At 50.0% G+C, this 22,760-nt stretch overlaps 2 protein-coding genes and 1 long non-coding RNA gene across 5 annotated transcripts in view; 2 read left to right on the top strand and 1 right to left on the bottom strand.

Moving 5' to 3' along the window:
• Positions 1-4,610: 4,610 nt before the first annotated feature.
• On the top strand, positions 4,611-7,997 carry LOC115298967 (zinc finger protein 501-like). The gene is made up of 3 exons (XM_029948181.1): positions 4,611-5,073; positions 5,256-5,369; positions 6,293-7,997. Exons 1-3 carry the CDS (start codon positions 4,878-4,880, stop codon positions 7,507-7,509), a joined length of 1,527 nt encoding a protein of 508 aa, XP_029804041.1. The 5' UTR covers positions 4,611-4,877; the 3' UTR covers positions 7,510-7,997.
• A 6,041-nt stretch (positions 7,998-14,038) lies between these two features.
• The window catches only part of LOC115299277, a 29,041-nt gene continuing 20,319 nt past the window's right edge, over positions 14,039-22,760 (bottom strand). For 2 of the 3 annotated variants that reach the window (XR_003912088.1, XR_003912086.1), the window contains exon 4: positions 14,039-15,282. This is a non-coding gene — a long non-coding RNA (uncharacterized LOC115299277). Of the gene's footprint in view, positions 15,283-21,984; positions 22,181-22,760 lie in introns of those variants that run through there. The other variant, XR_003912087.1, reaches the window with a different exon arrangement.
• ZNF689 (zinc finger protein 689) lies at positions 15,069-20,320 on the top strand. Its single transcript, XM_029948638.1, has 3 exons — positions 15,069-15,658; positions 15,881-15,994; positions 17,467-20,320. Exons 1-3 carry the CDS (start codon positions 15,454-15,456, stop codon positions 18,648-18,650), a joined length of 1,503 nt encoding a protein of 500 aa, XP_029804498.1. The 5' UTR covers positions 15,069-15,453; the 3' UTR covers positions 18,651-20,320.

The raw sequence follows: 22,760 nt of genomic DNA, 5'->3' as shown, positions 1-22,760 counted from the left end.
GTTTTTTGGGTGTGGAGTTTGGTGAGTTCCTTGTAGATTTTGGATACTAGCCCTTTATCTGATATGCAATTTGCAACTATCTTTTCCCATTCTGTCAGTTGCCTATTAGTTTTCTTGATTCTTTCCTTTGCAGAGCAGAAGCTTTTTATCTTGATGAGGTCCCAAGAGTTCATTTTTGCTTTCATTTCCCTTGCCTTTGGGGATGTGTCGAGTAGGAAATTGCTGTGGTTGAGGTCAAGGAGGCTGTTTCCTACTTTCTCCTTGAGGGTTTTGATGGTTTCCTGTCTCACGTTCTGGTCCTTCAGCCATTTTGAGTTGATTTTTGTGAATGGTGTAAGAAAGTGGTCTGGTTTCATTCTTCTGCATGTTGCTGTCCCGTTCTCCCAGCACCACCTGCTAAAGAGGCAGTCTTTTCCCATTGGATACTCTTTCCTGCTTTGTCAAAAATTAATTGGCCATACATTTGTGGACCAAGTTCTGGGTTCCCTATTCTATTCCATTGGTCTATGTGTCTGTTTTTGTGCCACATGAATCATTATTTTTAAAACATTTTTAAAAGTGTATTTATTTATTTTGAGAGAGAGACAGACGACGGAGAGTGCAAGCAGGCGAGGGGCAGAGAGAGAGGGAGAGAGAGGCCCAAGCAGGTGCCACTCTGTCAGCACAGAGCCTGACTTGGGGCTCAAACTCACAGACTGTAAGTTCATAACCTGAGTGGAAATGAAGACTCCGACACTTAACTGAGCCTCGCAGGTGCACCATTTTAAAAACATTTTTAATAGATTTTAATTTTAAGAGTAATTTAGAGTTAAGCTGACAGTACAGAGAGTTCTCATATCCCTTTACCCAGCCTCCCTACTATCAGCATCTCATACCAGATTGGTACATTTGTTATAATCCATGAACCTACATTGATACATCATTAGTACCCAAAGTCCATAATTACATTAGGGTTCACGTTCGGTTTTGTACATTCTATGAGTTTTGGCAGATGCATAATGCTATGTATCCACCATTACTATAGAACCATTACTCTAAATATCCTCTGTCTTCCATTTCTTTGTTCCTTTTCCCCAAACTCTGGCAACCACTGATTTTTTATTGTCTCCATGGTTTTGCGCTTTCCAGAATATAATATAGTGGGAATCATACAGTATATAGCTTTTTCAGATTGCCTTCTTTCTTTTAGTAATATGCATTTAAGGTAACGACATATCTTTTCATGGCTTAATAGCTCAGGTCTCTTTTGTGCTAATATTTCACTGTATGAATGTACCACAGGCCATTTATCCATTCACCTGCTAAAAGACATCTTGGTTGCTTCCAAGCTTTGGCAATTATGAAATAAAGTTGTTATAAGCATCTGTGTGTAGGTTTTTGTGTGGACATGATTTATCAACTTATTTAGGTAAATGCCAAGGAGCATAATTACTGGATCATATGCATAGTGTATGTTTAGTTTTGTAAGAAATTGACAATATTTGTTTATTTACTTATTTATTCATTCGTTCAACGCTGGGCCCAAACTTACAACCCTGAGATCAAGACATGAGCTGAGGTTGAGTCAGATGTTTAACCGACTGAGCCACCCAGGCACCCCATAGAAATTGAGAATCTTATAAAATGGTTGCACTAATGGCTTTTTTCCCCTTTGTCAAAGTATGCTCTATACCCGATGTGGAATCTGAACTCACAACCCTAAGATCAAGAATCATATGCTCAGGGCACCTGGGTGGCTCAGTCGATTAAGCGTCTGACTTCGGCTCCGGTCATGATCTCGCATTTTGTGGGTTTGAGCCTCGCGTCAGGTTCTGTGCTGACAGCTCAGAGCCTGGACCCTGTTTCAGATTCTGTGTCTCGCTCTCTCTCTGCCCCTCCCCCACTCGTGCTCTGTCTCTCTCTGCCTCAAAAATTAATTAATTAAAAAGAAGCTTATACGCTACCAACTGAGCAAGCCAGTTGCCCCAATATTAATGGCTTTTTAAATGAATTCCTCAAGAGTTTGTATATATCATGTCATCTACAGATAGCAGTAGTTTTACATCTTTACATCTAACCTGGATGTTTTATTTCATTTTCTTGCCTAATTGTTCCGGCTACAACAGTACAATGTAATTGAATAGAAGTGATGAGAATAATAATGGTAAGTAGGATAGAAGTGGCAATAGTGGACTTCCTTGTTTTGTTCCTGATCTGATGAGGAAAACATTCGGTCTTCCAACAAGTTGAGAACATTCCCTCTTATTTTTAGATTTTGAGTGTTTTTATCATGAAAGGGTGTTGGATTTTCTCAAGTGCTTTTTGCACTTCTGTTGAGATGGTCATGTGGTTTTTGTCTTTGATTGATATATGATGTCTTATGTTAATTTATATTTAGATATTAAACCAACTTTACATTCCTTGGCTAATCCTGTCTAATCACAGTATATAATTTTTATATGTTGCTATTTTTGATCTGCTAGTGCATTTGGTTAAGTATTTGTGTTTTTATTTGTGGTAAAATACACACTCTATAAAATTTACCACCGTAACCACTCGCATTGTTGGGCAAATAGTCTCCAGACCTTTCTCATCTTGCAAAACTGAAACTCTATATTCACTAAACAACTCCTCTTCTCCCTCTCTCCTCAGCAGTGGCCATCACCCAACCACAATTCCACCTCTGCTTCTGTGACCTTGACTGCTTTAGATACTTCATATAAATGGAGTCATACAGTATTTATCTTTCTGTGAATGGTTTATTTCACCTAATACAATGTCCTCAAGTTTAATCCAAGTTGTAGCATGTGTCAGAATTTCCTTCCTTTTTAAGCTGAATAATAGTCCATTGCATGTACCCACCATACTTTGTTTATCCATTCATCAATTGACAGACACCTGGGTTACTTGCATCGTTTAACTATTGTGAATAATACTGCTATAAGAATGTGTATACAAATCTCTCTTCTCGGCCATGCTTTGAAGTGGAATGGGGTATATAAATTCTATTTTTAATTTTTAAAAACCCACCATACAGTTTTCCATAGTGGCTGCACCATTTTACATTTCCACTGAGAGTGCACGGGATCCCAATTACTCCACATCTTCCCAGCCCTTGGTCTTTTCTTTCTTTCTTTCTTTCTTTCTTTCTTTCTTTCTTTCTTTCTTTTCTTTTCTTTTCTTTTCTTTCTTTTGTAGGCATTCTAATGGTTTTGAGAACAGCACCGTTTTTAATATTGAAGTTTTCTCTAATCATTCCTATTTAAGATTTTTTTAATTTTTTAACTTATTTTTGAGAGAGAGAGAGAGAGACAGTGTGAGCAGGGGAGGGTCAGAGAGAGAGGGAGACACAGAATCTGAAACAGGCTACAGGCTCTGAGCTAGCTGTCAGCACAGAGCCCGCCTGACACAGGGCTCGAACCCACGAACCGAGAGATCACGACCTGAGCCGAAGCCGACTGAGCCACCCAGGCCCCCCTCTAATCATGTCTATTTTAAACAACTGCTTTTAATGTAATTTCTCTAGTTCTTTCTCTGGGTTTTAGTCACCTGGGAGCTTTTTGCCTTTTTTCTTTCTTTCTTCTTCCTAAATAATTCACAATACTTCTTTTTGTCTGTGCTTAACTCAGGTGAGAGACTGTCCTATGATTCCCTGGAGTGTGTCAGGGCTACCACTGTGGCTTTCTCATTGTAAATCCCATGTAAATCTTCACAGGCAAATACGTTGGAAAATGGGTGTCACCTCAGCGAAGTATGCGAGAGGCCTACTGCCCTGCCCTCAAATGCTTAGAGAAGACATACCAAGCTAGGAGTGAAGGCTGCATTGTATTATGAGCTCTCTACTACCTTGGACTGCTGGCTCCAGTCAGAGGCCTTTCCAGCCCTCAATGCACCCAGACTTTTGTGTATTTGTATGTCTGCCTCACACGGTTGTAAGTACCACTGAGAGCAAGCACCTTCAGAGCTACCTCTTTCCAGTCCCCGGCAGTATGGTTGGAGATGCCACGTTTCATCACATCAGACAAGAAGAGCTGCCAGGTGCTCAAGGACTACATCGTGGGTGAAGCCCCGCGGAGAATCTGGAAGGCTGTAGAAAGCAATGTAATCTCCATGGACGAGGAGACTTTGTTTAGCGCTCCTGGAGCTGTGTTACACACACACACACACACACACACACACACACACGGGCTCAATGCACGTTTGCATCTGGTGTAAAGGAGGCAGGGACACACACACACACACACACACACACACACACACACACACACGGGCTCAATGCACGTTTGCATCTGGTGTAAAGGAGGCAGGGAGCCCCACAGCGACGCAGACAGCGTTTGGCCCCGGGCCCAGTCGCCCGGGGCAGAGGAGTGGTGCTGTGGGCCCCTCGGTCCGTTCGCACGCGCGGCCTGGCACCGCGCCGGGCACACGAGCAGGTGCTCAACCAGGGCGCGCTCCGCAGTCGCTGTAACTCCAGGAAGAAGGGCAGTTCGCACGCTGCAGCCGGCTTCCCTCCAACGGGGTGGTTCTCCGAGGCCCAATCAGAACTCCTGCTCGTTGCTTCCTGCCCCGCGCCACCCAATGACTGTGCAGGGGAGGGAGAAGGGCGTGAAGCCCAGTGGCGCCATGACCATTGAGGGCGAAGGTTTCTAGCACCCGCGCTGCGGGGAGTGGGGGTGTTGGTGGGTGAGCGTCTAAGGCGCTTTCACTGTAGCAGAAGGGGCTGTAATCTAGGTCCATGCAATAACACCTTAGGGATTTGCACTGGTCCCACAAGAGGCTGGTCCTGGCGCCCTTCGGGCCTCCCCAGTGGCGTCCTGAGCCCGAGGACCGGCCAGGTTTGGTCCCGCTGCGTCCAGAACCCCGGGCCCGCCGGCAAACGGGGAAACGGCGCTGGACCCATGGCGCCGCCCCGGGCCCCGCGCCTCGCTGGCGGGCACGGGGAGACCCACCCAGAGCGAGGGAAGCCGGGTGTCTTGACCTTCGCGGACGTGGCCGTGTACTTCTCTTCGGAGGAGTGGGGGTGTCTGCGGCCAGCTCAGAGGGCCCTTTACCGGGACGTGATGCGGGAGACCTACGGCCACCTGGGCGCGCTCGGTGAGGCCCGTCCCGCCCCCCGACTCTCCGTTTTGGTGACACTCGGATTTTTAGATGCATTCTGATGGGCCCAAGTGTCTTGTTGGGGAGGGTCTTCTCCGCTAGGGTTTGGAAGCTGTGTCCACCGCCTTGTCTAGGCTCCACCTTCTGGCCCTGTCCACCGTTAGCCTTTTCTTCCCTAGGATTCGCAGGCCCCACACCCGCCCTCATCTCCTGGATGGAGAGAAAGAAGGAGGCATGGAGTCGGGAGGCCGAAGATCCCGAGGACAGGGCGAGGCACCCAGGATCTGGGATAGGTGAGGAAGAGGGAGGCGGGGGGCTGAGCTGGAAGTCAGCCTCTCTTGGGAATGAGCCCTGGGCTGAGCCTTTCTCCTGACAGCCTCCTTCCCACACACAGCCTCTCTTACCTACCCCAGTTAGTAAGAATCCTCTGAATCTTCACTCCCAAAGTTCCCTTTATCAGACCTGGTACCTTCCTTAAGTCAGGGATAGCTGGGTAGGGAGGGAGGAGAGAAATTGGGGGTAGAACTTACTGAGCCTTCTTCTATGTGCCCAGAGCATCCGAATGCCTCAGAAAGGGGCCAGAAGTTCACTTGGTGAAATCAGTAATTTTGGCTCAGGTGGTGACGGCTGTGTGTGTGTGCGTGTGTGTAATGTTTGTTTATTATTTATTTTAAGATAGCACAAGCAGGGGAGGGGCAGAGAGAAAGAGGAAGAGAAAATTCCAAGCAGGCTCCGTTCTGCCAGCACAGAGCTTGATGTGGGGCTCGAACCCACGAACCTTGACATCATGACCTGAATGGAAATCAAGAGTCTGAGGTTTAACCAACTGAGCCACCCAGGAGCCCCTGTGACTGCTGTTTTCTATATACACTGACCTGTGGTCCTTTTCAGGGCCTTGACAAATCTCTGTCTCTGCTGAAATGCCTACTTTTAGGGGCTTTAATGTGGAAAGTGATTGCTTATTTCTGACAGGCAGTACTGTCCCACACCTTCTGACAAAACTATAATTTTCCAAGCCCGAAATGAGCGGGGGGGGAGAAGGCCATGGAATGGGGAGCTGCTGCCTTAGATGAACCTGGGGGCTCTGAAACAGGGACTACACCAGAGAAACGAACTGCCACTCCCTTCATCGACATCTCCCCACAGTGGAGAAACACAGGGGAGGAGGGGCATGCAGGCATTCAAGTGTTTGGTTTTAATTCTCTTGTCTCTTTAGAAAGCAAGAAAAAGAAGAATGAGCCCAGCAGCAAAACAGGGGCCAAGGAGCTTAAGGATGCCCCTGTGGAGAACGGGCCACTGATGAAGGCCAGGCCGGGTCCTACTTTTAGAGACTGCAGCCATTCAGTGCCTCAGGTGTCCACAGACACGGGACACCAGTGCACCGAGACTCCCAAGAGGCCCTACCCCAGCCTCGAATGCAGCCGTTCTTTCAGCTACCCCTCCCTCCTCACCAGCCACCAGCGGGTCCACTCTGGGGAGCGGCCCTTTCCCTGTGACCAGTGTGGACGTTGCTTCCGCCAAAGAGGCAACCTGGCTGTCCATATGCGCATACATACGGGGGAGAAGCCCTTCTCCTGCCCAGACTGTGGGAGGCTCTTTGCCTACCCCTCGATGCTGGTCAGACATCGGCGAATCCACTCTGGAGACCGTCCGTATGTCTGTGGGCCTTGTGGGGTTCAGTTCTCCCAGAGGGCTCACCTGGTCCAGCACCAGCTGCTCCATACAGGGGACAAGCCTTATTCGTGCCCGGACTGTGGCCGTTGCTTCCGCCAGATGGGGGCCCTGGCCATCCACAGACACAGACACGGTGGGGAGAAGCCGTATGTGTGTCCCGAGTGTGGCCGCCACTTTACACATCCTTCCCTCTTGGCTATCCACCAGCGCACCCGTGCTAGGAAGAAGCCCCATATCTGTTCTGACTGTGGTCGGGGCTTTGCCTACCCCTCCCTCCTGACCAATCACCAGCGGGTGCACTCTGGTGAGCGCCCCTACCCCTGTGCCCATTGTAGTGCCCGCTTTGCCCAGCAAAACAACCTGCTTCAGCATCAGCTCATTCACACAGGCGAAAAGCCCCATGAATGCCCTGACTGTGGCCGCTGCTTCCGGCAGAGTGGCTCTCTGGCTATCCATAGGCGCACACACACAGGGGAGAAGCCCTACTCCTGCCCCGAGTGTGGACACCAATTTACCTCTTCATGTGTCCTCAACAGTCACAGGCTCATTCATTCTGTTGAGAGGCCCTTCCCTTGTTCCCAGTGTGGGAAAACCTTTAAACGGAAGAATGCCCTGGAAGCCCACCAATGGATCCATTGCACACGCAGGACAAGTCAGAGGGCTGCCGGACCTCTGTTACAACCTCCAGCCCAAGGTTCTGTCCCTGAGGGTCAGGAACCATCAGTACACTTCCGACACTTCCCTGATATGTTCCAGTAATTCGAGTGTCTGAGTGCAGCAGGGAGAAGGAGTGAACGTTTTAGGATTCTTCCTCATCAAGGGTTGGGAAGGAAGTGCACGGAGAGCACAGGAGGGATAGGAGAGGGGAGAAAAGGGGAAATCGATCAAAAAAGGAGATGGGGGGGGGTGAGCCACATCTAGCGTCTATGAGTGACCTGGGAGTTGAGAGGGAGGACATCCAGAGGGAAGAGCCCTCCAGGAAGAGCACGAGTCTCCTCCAATCCGCTCCCAGCCCCAACTGCTGACCTCTGACCTTCCAGATCTTGGTTTCCCCTAACTCTAGAGCTCAAGTCTCAGTTTGGACTGGGAGCCATAATATAAGAGGACGATCATAGGCTTTGAGCGAGTTTATCCCACGTTCAATCTTGGCTCATTGCTTGCATCATCAATATCTCTCTATAAAATAAGTGCATCAATCCGGCCCCCAAGATGGTTGTGAGGATTAAATCACATATATTCAGTTAAAACTGTCTAGTACAATACTTTTCACTTGTGTATATCCTCCCAAGCTTTGCAGGTAGAGTTGTTTGAATATTAGCTAATCTAATATCTAATCATCCCCGCTGAAAACAACTTTCACTATAATTTTCATAGCTCTTTTTCTTTTTTTTTTAATGTTTATTTTTTGAGAGAGACAGGGCTCAAGTGGGGGAGGAGTAGAAAGAGAGGGAGAAAGAATCCGAAGCAGGTTCCAGGCTCTGAGCTGTCAGCACAGAGTCCGATGCCGGGCTTGAACTCAGGAGCGGTAAGATCATGACCCGAGCCAAGGTCGGACACTTAACTGACTGAGCCACCCAGGAGTCCCTCATAGCTCCTTTCTATATTTCAGCAAGTTAGAAACTATTATTGCCTTTCTCCCTCCCAACCCCCCCGTAAATGATTCAGAACGCTTATCTTCTGTGCTCACCTCAGAGGTGAGAGGCGGTCCCATAATTATCCCTGGAGCGTGTTAGTGCTACCACTGTGGCTTTGCTTACCTTTGCTTACATATTATATGTCTCTCTGACGGGGTTGTAAGGGCCACTGAGAGCAAGCACCGTCAGAGCCACCTCTTTCCTGTCCCCAGCATTGTGGTTGGAGATGCCACGTTTCATCACATCAGACAGGAAGAGCTGCGGATGCTCAAGGACTACATCGTGAGTCAAGCCCCGCAGAGACTCGAGAATCTGGAAGGCTCTGTACCCAGCTCCTGGAGCTGTGTTCCACACACGAGGGCTCAATGAACTTTTGAACGCCCTTCATATCTGGGTGCAAAGGACGCAGGGAGCCCCACAGCGACGCAGCCAGCGCTCCGGCCCCGGAGGAGCGGTGCTGTGGGCCCCGCGGTCCGTTCGCACGCGCGGCTTGTCACCGCGCCGGACACACGAGCAGGTGCTCAACCAGCGCCCGCCCCGGGGTCGCTGTGGCTCCGAGAAAGCCGGTCCGCACGCTGCAGCCGGCTTCCCTCCAACGGGGTGGTTCTCCGAGGCCCAATCAGAACGCCGGCTCGTTGCTTCCTGCCCCGCGCCACCCAATGACTGTGCAGGGGAGGGAGAAGGGCGTGAAGCCCAGTGGCGCCATGGTCCTTGAGGGTGAATGGGGATACGGATCTAGGGCTATGCACTGGGCCCTTTCCAGGGAAGTGATGCGGAATACCCAGGACTGCCTACCTGTGCGCGATCGCAGAGTCCCAGCCCTCCCCTTGTCCCCCTTTTAGCGAAGAGGGGTACTAGTCTGCTTCGGTCCGGACGCGCCAGAGTGTCTGTTGTTGGGGAGGGTCTTCTCCCGTAGGGTTCAGGAAGCTGTACCCACCCCCCACAAAGGAAGCACAGTCTCTAGGCTTCCTCCTCTCACCCAGTCCTCTGTCAGCCTCTTTCCCCCTAGGATTCGCGGCCCCAAGCCGGCCCTCAACTCCTGGAAGCTAGGATCCCGGAGGCCAAGGAGGCGGGGGCAAGGCACCCAGATCTGGGATAAGCAAAGAGAAGTGTGGGCTTGGCTGGAAGTCAGCCTCTCTTGGGAGGGAGGAGGACAGGCCCTTTCTTCCAGCAGCCACATCTACACCGCACCCTTCTCTTTAAAGACTCCAATTCATAAGACTCTGATGAACCTTCTCTTCTAAAGTTCTCTTTCCAGACCTGGAGGCTTCCTTGGGTTCTAGGGTAGCCGGTGCCGCTGGATCCAGTTGGAGGTTGGAGCGAGGCCGCATTTGGGGATTAGATCTTTCACCTTCTTAATGCTGAGTACTTAAGAGTATTGCTTCCCACAGAGCTTTCTTCAATCATCGGGAATGTTCTGTATTTTTGCTGAGGAACACAGAAGCCACTGGCCATATGTCTATTTGGCACTTGAAATGTGGCTTAGTGTGCCTCAGGAAGTGAATTTTTCATGTTAATTAACTTAAGCCTAGAGAATATGCATGATGTATTTCTGACTGGCCTTGGAAAGAGACCAGAAGTTCACTTTGGTTTCTTGGCCTGGCCTTTTTTCTTAGGGCATATCCTCCTTTCTGAAGCTGTCCAGAGTACTCTATAGAATTTAAAGCCTTGCCACCTTTCATTTAGGATGCAAACAGGTGTTTTTGTGGACTCAAAAGACACTGAGGTCTGTGTCTTAAGAAATGTTTCCACTGAAATGTCCGTCTTTAAGGTCTTTTGCCAGGGAGAGGTGCCGGCTTACCTCTGAAAAGAATTCAGTCCGTCCTTGCGGGAGCCCTCTCTGGTCCTGGAGGCCTGGATTGAGAGGGGATGGTACTTTTTCTGAAAATGGGAAAGTTCTGCCTGAGGCAGGTGGGGCATCGCGGGGGGGGGGGGGGGGGGATTCACACTTAGATCTTCCTGCCCTGAATGAACAGGCATTTGGTCCCCAGTGCTGCTCCACCTGTGGTGATTCAAAGCACCCCACAATCTTTAGTTCTAATTCTCTTGTACAACTCTGCAAAGAGTAAAGAAGGAGGAAATGGGGGTGCAGAAACTCAAGTAGGCTGTGTGAGAGAGGCTGCTGGTTAGGCGGCCTGATAAGAGCCCTTTGAAGTAACCAAGGGCCCTAAAGCAGGGGACGTGGCCAGATATCACCTCAGGGCTCCTGAACTATAGGCCAATAGTGCTGTCTGGCTCCAATGAAACCCCACCCAAGTCTTGGCTCTCCTTCTCCTGGCCAGATACCGGCAGGCCTACTGGGCTGAGCAGCCTTCCCTGTGACAGTGTGGATGCTGCTCTCTCAGTACAAGGACCTGCCCCACCATCAGCCCATCCACAGGCGAGATAGTCTTCCCTGGTCGCCAGTGTGGCTGCTGCTTTTGAAAACATAGGGCCCTGGCCACCTACAGAAGGAAGAAGCTTTGTGCAAGTCTGGACTGCAGGCACTCTTTGCCATCCCCTCACTGTTAGACACAGGCATATGCACCCCAGTGACTGTCCCCGTGTGTGTGGCTCATGTGGTGTCCCCGTTTCCCAAAGGGCTCACCTGGTCTAGCACCAGCTGCTCCACACAGGCCACATCCGCGTCCTGACCGCACCTGCCACTTCCCCCCTGGCAGCACCCTGGATGCCCATGAAGGCAGACATGGGGGCAGGGTGGGGGTGTGACTTTGCATACCTGCCTCCTGGCCAACCACCTGCTTATGCACTTGAGTCGGCCCTGATGCCATGGTCTATAGTGCGGTACTCACTTTGCTCACCAAAGAAACTTGCTCCAGCACCAGCTTACCCACATGGGAAGGAAGCCTTCTGGTGCTGTGGCTATAAGGCAGTGTTTCTGCCTCAGGCTCCCTTGGCCGCTCATAGATGCACAGGCACACTCGGGAAACCTTCCCCCTGCCAAGAGTGTGGCATCTTCTTCCCCTACTCCTCCCTCCTGCTCAGCCAGAGGCATATCCACTCTGATGAGAGGCCCTTTCCCTGCACTGAATGTGGGAAAAGCTCCAAGAGAAAGCATGCCCAGAAAGCCCACCAGTGAATCCACTAGGGATACACGGAAGGGCCAAGGTGTGGGAGACCTGTGGGGTCAAGGACCCTCAGTTCGTGTCCACTATTAGATAAATTTCAGGAGTGTGGGTGACTGGGGTCAAGTGCTGCTGAAGGGGTTTATGATGTAAGATACTATTTCCCATCAAGTGTTGACCACTCAGAGGGGGTGCAGCCAGGAACGAGAGGGGAAAAGGGGAAGATGTAAAAAGTGACAAAGTCCATAGGTGCCTTGAGTCCCCCTACAGAGATCAGGACATAGAGGTCATCAGAAGCATACTGCTAAGTTACCCAGAAACAGACAGGTTGGAACTGGACTACAAGAATCTGTTAAGAAAAGGTAAGATTCCATCGTTATTCATGACTTTGTCCCGGGACTAACACTGCTTGCTGGAGTCGGGGTTTATGGTGCAATGACATTTTAGGCAAAGTTTAGGTTCCAGTCAGTCCATAAGGTGAAGTCCGCGTGTGCTGTCATCGAAGGTTGCCATGCCAGGTGCTTTCCTCTCACTGAGCATGAAACAAGGACAAAGGACGCTCAGAGCCTTTCACCCAGTTCAGAGCTGCCAGAGCAATGCAGAGGACATTATCTATTTCAAATCTCATCCCCACCCTTACTAACAGGTTTCGGGCAATCTGCTCAGCTGTCTGATAACCGTCCTCATGAGGACTCTGGAAGGCGAAATTCCACTGTGATCCTCTTATCTCAATGTGCCTATGAAGTGGCACCTGGGACTTTGCTGGTTTTCAACACCGTTATCCCAAACAGGGGGTCTTTTATCTTTTTTTTTTTTAATGTTTTATTTATTTTGAGAGAGAGAGACAGTATGAGCAGGGGATGGTCAGAGAGAGAGAGGGAGACACAGAATCGGAAGTCAGGCTCCAGGCTCTGTCAGCACAGAGCCCAAAATGGGGCTTGAACCCACGAACCATGAGATCATGACCTGAGTGGAAGTCAGAGGCTTAACCGACTGAGCCACCCAGGTGCTCCATGGGGGTCTTTTGTCTTTATGTGGCCTCTTGGTGTGTAGACTCTCTGGATCTTCTCCATCCTTCTCTACAGTGGATATTCTGCAGGAGGAGGCCCTGCTTGTCCCTGTGCCCAGTGTGAATCCAGGAATTTATACAGAAAGGAGCAAGGACCTCTGCTTTCACATTAAACCCTGGTGCATCTCTCTCCAAAATGTTTCCCAATAGGTTAGAGCATCTGACTCTGCCTGATTCCTAGGCTCTGCCTTAGTGGTTCCCATCAAGATGAAGGCAAGCCAGGCCAAATGGGACCTTTCCAGCCTACGGCCAAAGGGCTAGGCTGAGCCTGCCTTCCCATATCCTGTATGTGGCAAGAGGGCTCAACGCTTTTTCTCCTCAGTATTTATTCATTTTCTTTCCTAGTCAGTGTCAGCATCACTGATAGCAGATCATTACCATTTAGGCAAAATGTCCACAGAGGAGGTCTGATTCCTTCACAGCCTTCTCTGGTTAGTCACGGTCTTCCCACTGGAATCATTTGCTGTCCGTTTGCCTTTTTATTCCCTCAGCAGCCTACATTCACCTTCTTATTCCTCCAGATTGAACTATGTGTAGGCACAAAGCTATCAGTTTGCCCTGCACACCATCTGTCATTCTCCTAAAGTATTATTGGAAGATAATTCACTTCTTTAGACTGATGTAGAGCTCCCGATGTGCAGGATGAGCCCATCCAATATCTGGTGCCAACCTACCCTTTCCATCCTTCAGGTTATTTTTTTTTTAATGTTTATTTATTTACTTTTGAGAGAGAAGGAGAGAGTGCAAGCAGGGGAGGGACAGAGAGAGAAGGAGAGAGAAAGGATCCCAAGCAGGCTCTGCACTGTCAGCACAGAGCCTGACAGGGAGCTTGAACTCAGAAACTGTGAGATCATGACCTGAGCTGAAACCAAGAGTCAGAGCCTTACCAGACTGAGCCACCTAGGGGCCCCTCAATCCTTCAGTTTCACCCCAACAGTATCTGGGACTGCAGCAGAAAATGTCCTAATTCCCTTCACTCTCAGAACTTTCCTGATTTCCTGGCTTTGTACCAGAGATGGTTACGGTCATGGAATTTAGCTGTTTATTCAACAAATATACATTGAGCACCGCTGCCCTCTCTAAATCCCACCAATTCATACACCAAACTCATTTCCCACCTGATGTATCAATTTGGAAAGTCATTCAGAGGAGGGATTCTGTCTTATTCATTTTGGCAATCTTGACATTCCACCTGCTGCCCAGTAGTTTGTTCAATAAATAGTCGCTATGCTTAAAACAGAGTAAAACTCAATGTTTACTGCCGATTTTTTGTTTTTGTTTTTTTGTTCCTCTTTTGTTCAAAAGTCATCTTCCCCAGAAAGTCTTACTACTGGGGTGCCTGGGTGGCTCAGTCGGGTAAGCATCCAACTTCGGCTCAGGTCATAATCCCGCGATTTGTGGATTCAGGCCCGCGTTGGGTTCTGTGCTGACAGCTCAGAGCCTGGAGCCTGTTTCAGATTCTGTGTCTTCCTCTCTCTCTGCCCCTCCCTTGTTCACACTCTGTCTCTTTCTGCCTCAAAAATAAATAAACATTAAAAATTTTTAAAAAGAAAAAAGAAAGTCTTACTACCTCACAATGTTACCTTGTGAATTCCTGAAACGCCATCACGCCTTGTCAGCTCTGGGGTAGCATTTCATCCTTAATAGGTGCTTTAACAAATTGATTAGTGGGTTGAAGAGACAGATGTGTGTATCACCAGTTGAGGTATGTAGCAAATGGCATATTCTCTGGCCCTCAGATGCCCTGGGAGATGACCCTGAACTGGTGAAACCCCCCACGACACTTACACAGAAGTAGTGACTGATGGAGTGGGAGCTGACTGGTTCCATGAGCAATTTTCCTATGCCTTTCACATACATGCTTGCAGGACTCAGTTATTATTTGTAAATTTCTGTGCCTCACTCAGCTATAATGTCCATTCAGAGCATAAACAAATGTCACGTAAAAATAAGGAATGGAGATGTGCATCACACTGAACCTGAAAACAGTCCAGTAACTCTGACTGTTGAGTTGACCAGCGAATTTGGATAGTGCAGGGCAGCGGGCCATGTTCAGCTGTATGAATGAAGCCCCGGGTTTGAATCTCTGTTCTCCTTATTAGCAGTATCATCCCTCTGAGATTTTACTCATCGGTAGAATTGGATGGTGACCACCAACGCGTTCATACAATAGCAGCAAAGAATAATTAAGATGAAATGTATAATAATAGGGGAACGTGCCTGCGCACAGGAAACGCCAACGTTAATTTCCCTCCCAAAAGGGCAACAAGAAAGTTATCCAGTTCTCTCAGAAGGTCACCCGGAGTAATCTCTGCCCCGGGCTGGCCGAAGTGGCTCCGTCACTCCAATTCTTCCCTCCCTCGGCGAGGCAGCGCGTGCCAGAGAACAGGGACCCGTCACCTGCTCGCAGCTGCCGGACTCAAAACCGGACAGAAGCACCGGCTTGAAGGGTCGGCTTCCTGCCCTTACGCTTCCGTTGGCTTCGTTCAAACAGGCCGCTTTCGACAGCACCCAATCAGAAAGTCCGATCTTCGGTCGCCGCCCAATGAGCGCGTGTAATGGGGGGGAAAGAGGCGTGAAGCCCAATCGCAGCGCCATCACACTTGAGGGCAAAGAGGTTAGGAAGCCGGCATGGCGCTCCGGTCAATAAAATCGATAGCTGGAAGCTGCCTGTGTTCCAGGCTAAGGCGGTGCGGTAGCAGCGCCGCCATCTTCCCCGAAGGCATCTTCCGGTGCCTTTCACCCAAGTTCGGGCAGGAGTTTCCTGAATAACAGCGAAAGGTTTCCGTTAGCCCGGCAAGGCGGCCGATTCCTATTCCCTCCGGGCCTCCCCAGGCACGCTCAGCCCCGGTCCGGCGGGGATTCCCAAATCTCCGGGTCCGCCAGGGGTCCAGGCCAAGACGGGGAAGGCCGTGGCGCCGGCTCCTGGGGTCCAATGGCGCCACCTTCGGCTCCCTTCTCTGCGCGGGGACCAGGAGAGGCCAGACCTGGCCGGAGAAGGGGAAGGAGGCCGAGGGCGGTGAAGTTCGCAGACGTGGCCGTGTACTTCTCCACAGAGGAGTGGGGGTGTCTGCGCCCCGCGCAGAGGGCCCTGTACCGGGACGTGATGCGAGAGACCTACGGCCACCTGGGCGCGCTCGGTGAGGCCCGGCCCGATTCCCTTCCGCGGGGCCCGAAGGGATGGAAGAGCTTAGGGGCGGGGGTTGAGGGGACCACAGGGAGTCCAAGAGTGTCCAGGGACCTGGCCTGCGACTAGGTTGTGTCAGGGGAGGAGGACAAGGTCTTGGCAGGAGATGACATCGGATAGATATTTACCCAGCGTTATCTAGGAGCTGGGCGTCTGACTGGTTCTCCTTCCCCAGGGTGCGCAGGTCCCAAACCAGCTCTCATCTCCTGGTTGGAACGAAATACCGATGATTGGGAACCGGCTGCTCTGGATCCGCAGGAGTGCCCAAAGCGGGTAACAGTCCAAAGAAGTGAGTGATAAACGCCTGTGGAGGGCCTGTGGCCTCTAATGACTCAGTCTAGAGTTTTGGTAGCTAGGGGTTCCTATGGCCCGTGCTGTAATGCTTCAATTACTGTGTTCATTGTCATAACCCCAGGGTCTGGTCTCTCTGATGGTGTTGGGTGGGTCCACCATACAATGGTTTAAACGTCAGTTTGCCAACTAACGGTCTACAGTTCTCTATTGTGTGAATTAATCTGTCAGCTTTTCAAAGGAGTTACCTCCGATGTCCTTCCCAGGATCCCTGTCTCCTCAGCTAGCTTTGAAGTGGGCCCTGAGACACCTGGTATCTCTCTGAGTTTTCTGGATTTGGCTTGACTGGATCTCATAGGAAACAGCTACCTGGCATGCAGGGCCCACTTTCTGCCCTTTTGGCAGGGTGATCAAGCAAGGCTCTGATTAATGTCATTTAGGTAGAAGGGCCCCACATCCAGCCACAGGGATGGATGTAACTGGCCTGGAGTTTCCGTGCCACATTCTCTGAGACCAGTGCTATCTTTGCAAGATTCAGATCTGACCATGATACTTCTTTACTTAAAACCTGTCAGTTTTGGGGACATCTGGGTGGCTCAGTCGATGGAGCATCCAGCTTCAGCCCAGGTCATGATCTCAAGGTCTGGGAGTTTGGGCCCTGCATCGGGCACTGTGCTGACAGCTGAGAGCCTGGAGCCTGCTTCGGATTCTGTGTCTCCCTCTCTCTGTCCCTATGTGCCCCGCCTCAAAAAGAAACATTAACATTTTTTTAAATTAAAAAAAACAACAACAACTGTCAGTTTTTGCCACCACAGGTTGGCAAATGGCTGTCAGTTATATCAAGTCACTTGGGGAACTTGGTAAAAAAAAAAAAAACCAGATTCCTGGACCTAGAACTATTGATTTACTCTTATGGATGTCTAGGCCGTTTGTAACGGTCCTGGTCGGTTGGCATGTACATTTAGATTTGAGAACCATTGGATAAGATGTAGTTCAAGGCCATATATAGCAGTGGTTCTCAGAGTGTGGTCTTCAGACCTGCAGCAACATCACTCAGGAAAGAATTAGAAATATAGATTCTTGGGCTCCATCCTAGACCTGCTGAATCCAAAATTGTCTCCATAAGTTATCCAAATGGTTCTGATCACAATAAAATTTGAGAACCATTGTCTTAGACGGCCTTAGGACCTGGTCACTGTCAGCTCATATCTCATTTGTTTCCACTTCCCTGCCTTACACTTACTCTTGAAAAACTTTAACTTGTAAAATCTGAATAATGTCCAAGAAACCTTTCCTGACTTCTCCAAATTGAGTTAGGGACTCCTGAAATCTCCTATTTCTGTAATAGTAGCCACTGTGGCACTGACACTCCTTGAAGACGGGCTGAGTCAGTGTTCCAAACACAAACTGTCCTAGGCAAGGCTGGGGGCCCAGAATTTGTTAAATTAATTTCACCCTGTGTTTCTGTAGAAACCAGAACCAGGAAGAAGAATGGAGACAAGGAAGTATTCCCACCTAAGGAGGCACCCCGAAAGGGGAAGCGAGGGCGGAGGCCCAGCAAGCCCCGGCTGCTCCCCAGGCAGACGTCGGGAAGCCCCATCTGCCCTGACTGTGGTTGTACCTTCCCTGATCATCTGGCCCTGGAGAGCCACAAGTGTGCCCAGAACCTGAAGAAGCCTTACCCTTGCCCAGACTGCGGGCGCCGGTTTTCCTACCCCTCCCTGCTGGTCAGTCACCGGCGGGCACACTCTGGGGAGTGTCCCTACGTTTGCGACCAGTGCGGCAAACGTTTCTCCCAGCGCAAGAACCTCTCGCAGCACCAGGTCATCCACACCGGCGAGAAGCCCTACCACTGCCCCGACTGCGGCCGCTGCTTCCGCAGGAGCCGGTCCCTGGCCAATCACCGGACCACGCATACAGGCGAAAAACCCCACCAGTGCCCTAGCTGTGGGCGTCGCTTCGCCTACCCCTCTCTGCTCGCCATCCACCAGCGCACGCACACCGGGGAGAAGCCCTACACCTGCCTGGAGTGCAGCCGCCGCTTCCGGCAGCGCACCGCCCTCGTCATCCACCAGCGCATCCACACCGGCGAGAAGCCCTACCCGTGTCCAGACTGTGAGCGGCGGTTCTCCTCCTCCTCCCGCCTGGTCAGCCACCGGCGGGTCCACTCCGGGGAGCGCCCCTACGCCTGCGAGCACTGTGAGGCCCGTTTCTCCCAGCGCAGCACCCTGCTCCAGCACCAGCTCTTGCACACGGGGGAGAAGCCGTACCCCTGCCCAGACTGCGGCCGTGCCTTCCGGCGCAGCGGCTCCCTCGCCATCCACCGCAGCACGCACACCGAGGAGAAGCTGCACGCGTGTGAGGACTGCGGCCGCCGCTTCGCCTACCCCTCGCTCCTGGCCAGTCACCGGCGCGTCCACTCGGGCGAGCGGCCCTACGCCTGCGACCTGTGCTCCAAGCGCTTTGCCCAGTGGAGCCACCTGGCCCAGCACCAGCTCCTGCACACCGGGGAGAAGCCCTTCCCCTGCCTGGAGTGTGGCCGTTGCTTCCGCCAGAGGTGGTCTCTGGCCGTCCACAAGTGTAGCCCCAGGGCCCAAAACTGTAGCGCTCGATCAGCTATAGCGGGGGCCAGCCAGAAGGGCGCCGCCCTGTAGTCTGGGAAGGACTGTGACAGTTCATTTCATTTCATTTCATGGAGGGGCCCAGAGAAGGGAAGGAGAAGCCCCAGGTCATCCAGGGCACAGTGAGAACAGAAACCCAGGTTCCCTGCGGCAGAGAGCTGAACTTTCTTTCCTCAATTCCACCACACTGGCTGCCTTACCGGAGGTGTCTAGAATGGACAGTCCTGTTAGGAGAGGTGACATCATTTGGTCATTTCCCGGCTACCCTATCCTGAAAGAATTTCTATGTGTGGACATCAGGGCTGAAAGTTCTCGTCTATTTTAGGGGCTGTTGGCTTTTGCTTTTCTAGTCTGTGCACACAGGGGTTACCTGTCCCCTGGCACAGTCAGGAGAATCCCATACTCTGCCCCTCCTCCGTATGTGGTTAAAACAAATCAACCTGACTTAGCCCTCTTTTCGCAACACTCCTGCCAAGTGGTTTTTTTTTTTTTTTTTTTTTTTTAATACCCTTGCTTTAAAACCTCCCTTGATGGGGAGCTTCCTACCTCACAAGGCAGGTCATTTCATTGTGGGATTGCTCTATCTTTAGAAGGATGTTCAGGACCACATTCTCCTTCCCTGTAAGCCTTGTCCAGAACATGTAATACTTCATCTACATGACAGCTTTTCTGATAATTCTGTCACAACTGCTTTGCCCCACGTTTTCAGGTTAAACAGCATTATTTGGTCAATCATTCCTTAAAAACAGGGTTTTAGTTCCCACACATGCTTTCTCTCCAAACAGGTGCCAGGTTTTCAATGTTCCTGTTAAAGCTGGCACCATGTGTACACCGCACACTTCCTTGGTCTCTCAGCGGCTCTAGATTGCACTGGATTCGGGGGTGGTGGCACTGCACCGGGGCTTCACTGGGTGGCAGACCCCTAAATACCTAAGCTTTTTTTTTTTTTTTAAACCACATACTGTGAAGCTAAGTCTTCTGCACCCTGTGTTTGAAAAATTAGTTCAAGCTGGGTCTGGGACATAGGCAAAGTGAGCTCTGAGAGAAGACTGATTTTAAGGAAAAGCAGGGGAGCTATGGTCTAGCAGCAAGACGCAAAACTGGGACCAGCTTGAACTTGAGATCTGGGTCTCACTCCTCCCTGATTTCTCATCAGAATAAGGAGACATCAGCACAGACCTTTCCATGAGTCCTGAGTCAACATTTTTCATAAAATGGGGTGAGACCATTCAAAGAGGGTAGAAAATTAAGTTATTGAATACAGAGCGGGAAGAGTCTCCAGGCGTCAGGTTGTGTGCATGCCTGCCTTCCTCACGTAAGCTCCCCAAAGCAGCAGCAGTGATGTGTCTTTATCTTTGAGATGCGTCCCTGGCGCCTGCCCCTAAATAGATGCTCAGTAAAGCTTTACTGCATTAAATGAACAAGGCCTACCACTTTGCCTTGGGTAGCTGCACCAACTTGGAATTTCCAAACATGACTTCTCTCCTATTCCAACGGCCAGAGTGAGTCATGTTCCTACTCCTATCGCTTGTTCCTCCGGCTCTCCTCGTCTCAGCCCCAAAGTGGGGAGCAGCTGGGGAACAGGGTTTGTAATTACCTCTGTTCTGGTATTTTGTAACTGTTTCTCCTTGGATGAATGGATGAGCTACCCCAAGACAGGGGTCATACCAGATTGGGTCTCATTAAAATGTCTGATAAATGAATTACGTTTCTTGTGGAATTACTATTTATAAAATATAAGTGTAGGTCCTTGACTGAGTAGACATTTTTACAGGTTTTCTTTTTCTCAATGTTTATTTATTTCTGAGAGAGAGCAGAAGAGGGGCAGAGAGAGAAGGAGACACAATCTGAAGTGGGCTCCAGGCTCTGAGCTGTCAGCACAGAGGTCTATCAGAATGTCGACCTAGCTCCATTCTAGAACTGTCTATACTGCCTACATTTTATCATCAGGCTGACTCAACTCTTTCTTTACCCAGGAATTTTATAACTTTGGGCCTAGATTGTAACTCATAAGACTTGGGAGCCACTGGTGGCCAAGTTCCAGTGTGTGGTCTGTGGAGGGCTGAGGCGAGCGACAACTCACTAGGTTCCCTAAAGCACTTCAGTCCTGGCATCCGTTCCCTTGACCAGCTGTGATCATAGCCCTGTTTTCAGTGGGAGATCCCAGTATCCTTCCAATAAACTTCCCCTTCTGTTTCAGGTAGTGTGAGTTTCTGTTACTTGCAACAAAAGAGTGAACGGATTCACAGTCCTAATATGGCTTTACCTCCCATCTCCCTTCATGTCTGTGTACAAGCTGTGAGGAAAATATTGCCGTATTGCTGACAGCCATCATGGCGCCTTTCCTGATTTCCAACCACAATTGACTCTTCATTCTTATTTAAGTCTTCCCTCTATCTTCACCTTCATATGGTTTCAAATAGGAACTCTCTTTTTTTATGTTTCTTATTTATTTTTGAGAGACAGTATGAGCAGGGGAGGGTCAGAGAGAGAGGGAGACACAGAATCTGAAAGCAGGCTCCGGGCTCTGAGCTGTTAGAGCCTGACCAACGTGACATCACGCCCTGAGCCGAAGCTGGATACTTAACTGACTGAGCCACCCAGGCGCCCCTCAAATAGGAACTTTTACCATCCCACTCCCCACTGACGTGACCCCACATTTACAGTGTGACCGCAAGGATTTACCTGCTTCCAGGAACCACCTCAGGGGACTGACTCCTTATGCACCATGCTCGCCAGCATGGCTGTCCTTGGATTTCATCTACTGCCCTCTCAGGGACTTTGCCACATCTGTTATTCTTTGTCTCCTTAATTTTATGGCTTCAGAGTCCCTCTCTTTTCTAGAATATACACATGCCACTCTTTAAGCATGCTAAACAATTTTTTTTAAGATTTTAAGTAATAACTCACAACCTCAAGATCAAGAATTGCATGCACACTCTATGAACTGAGTCAGCCAGGTGCCCCTCAGCTAAATTTCTTGAAATGGTAGCCCATGTTCACTCTTTTCTTTGGCCTACTGCAAAAGTAGTCTAGCTACTTTGTCGAGTGAGCATTTAATGATGTGCCATGTACTGTGTTAAGCACCTTACACACTCCAGTCTAATTTGTATGCGAACCCCTTCGAGGAGATGTTAGGAGATGCTCCATGATGTGTCTCTGACATTGCCCCACATCCTGCTGGATACGCCCAAAATGCAAGGCCCTGCCTTCAACAAATTCTCCTCAAGCCAATTCAGACCTAGAGCCTCTTGAATGAGAAGTTGTTACACTGCCAAAAACATGCTGTTATCTTCCTTCTAGCCTTTTCCAAATGTACCTGCAGCCATTTCCCAGGGTGGCGGGGCCCAGGAAAAGGGGACGGAACTACAGTTTTCAGGGATTATTGGACACTGGATCCAGACACATTCTAATTCTCGGAGATGCAAAACATGGCTGTTAGTTCACCAGGCACGGTGGACTCAGGGAGTTCAGGCGTGTGTAGAAAAGGGTTGACTCAGCAGGCCTTCACCCCTGCACATTCCAAAGAGAGTTCACATTCAGGACTGGCACTTGGCTCACTCCTGTGAGATAAATTTTGATATTTTGTGTGATTAGGGTGTTTTGTATGCTGGAGGCCTCGAGTCACACTACCAGTCTGACCAGATGAGTTTATCCTAATAATGTAGTTTATGATGAATGCCTGTTTTGGCTCTGGGGGCTGAGTCTGAGTAGCTGAGGTCAGGCATGCGGATACTCCATGTCTGTATGACCACACCCCCCTCCCCTGCCATAAAAACCCGACACCAGGGCTGGGGTGAATTTCTCCTGCTGGCAACGGTTCACACATATTGTCACAAATCATCGTTGGGGGAATAAAGTGCATCTCTGCAACTCTACTGGACAAGGACACCTGGTAATTTCTAAGTTTGTGCCTGGTTTCTCCTGGGCTTTGCTCCATGCACCCTTTGACTTTGCTGATTTTAATCTGTATCTTTTTGCTTCAGTAAGCTACAAACTGGAGGGAGGGAGGGAGAGAAAGAAGAAGGGAAGGAAGGGAGGGAGGGAGGAAAAATGCAAGGCCCTGACCGCTCTTTCACTCTTTCCCCAGCCATTTCTTAGGGTTATGTTTGCATGAAGCAACAGTGAAGGAGAAACAGTGTC

Source organism: Suricata suricatta, chromosome 8 (genome assembly GCF_006229205.1).
Source record: "Suricata suricatta isolate VVHF042 chromosome 8, meerkat_22Aug2017_6uvM2_HiC, whole genome shotgun sequence".
Taxonomy (NCBI): Eukaryota; Metazoa; Chordata; class Mammalia; order Carnivora; family Herpestidae; genus Suricata; species Suricata suricatta.
This window is presented reverse-complemented; position numbering and strand designations above follow the sequence as displayed.

Bases quoted from the DNA above. Each gene is read 5' to 3' on its own strand.
- ZNF689 (XM_029948638.1), top strand. From the start codon at position 15,454: ATGGCGCCACCTTCGGCTCCCTTCTCTGCGCGGGGACCAGGAGAGGCC. The intron at 15,659-15,880 runs GTGAGGCCCGGC...CTCCTTCCCCAG, and splicing joins CGGCCACCTGGGCGCGCTCG to GGTGCGCAGGTCCCAAACCA. The intron at 15,995-17,466 runs GTGAGTGATAAA...GTGTTTCTGTAG, and splicing joins GCGGGTAACAGTCCAAAGAA to AAACCAGAACCAGGAAGAAG.
- LOC115298967 (XM_029948181.1), top strand. From the start codon at position 4,878: ATGGCGCCGCCCCGGGCCCCGCGCCTCGCTGGCGGGCACGGGGAGACC. The intron at 5,074-5,255 runs GTGAGGCCCGTC...TTTCTTCCCTAG, and splicing joins CGGCCACCTGGGCGCGCTCG to GATTCGCAGGCCCCACACCC. The intron at 5,370-6,292 runs GTGAGGAAGAGG...TTGTCTCTTTAG, and splicing joins GCACCCAGGATCTGGGATAG to AAAGCAAGAAAAAGAAGAAT.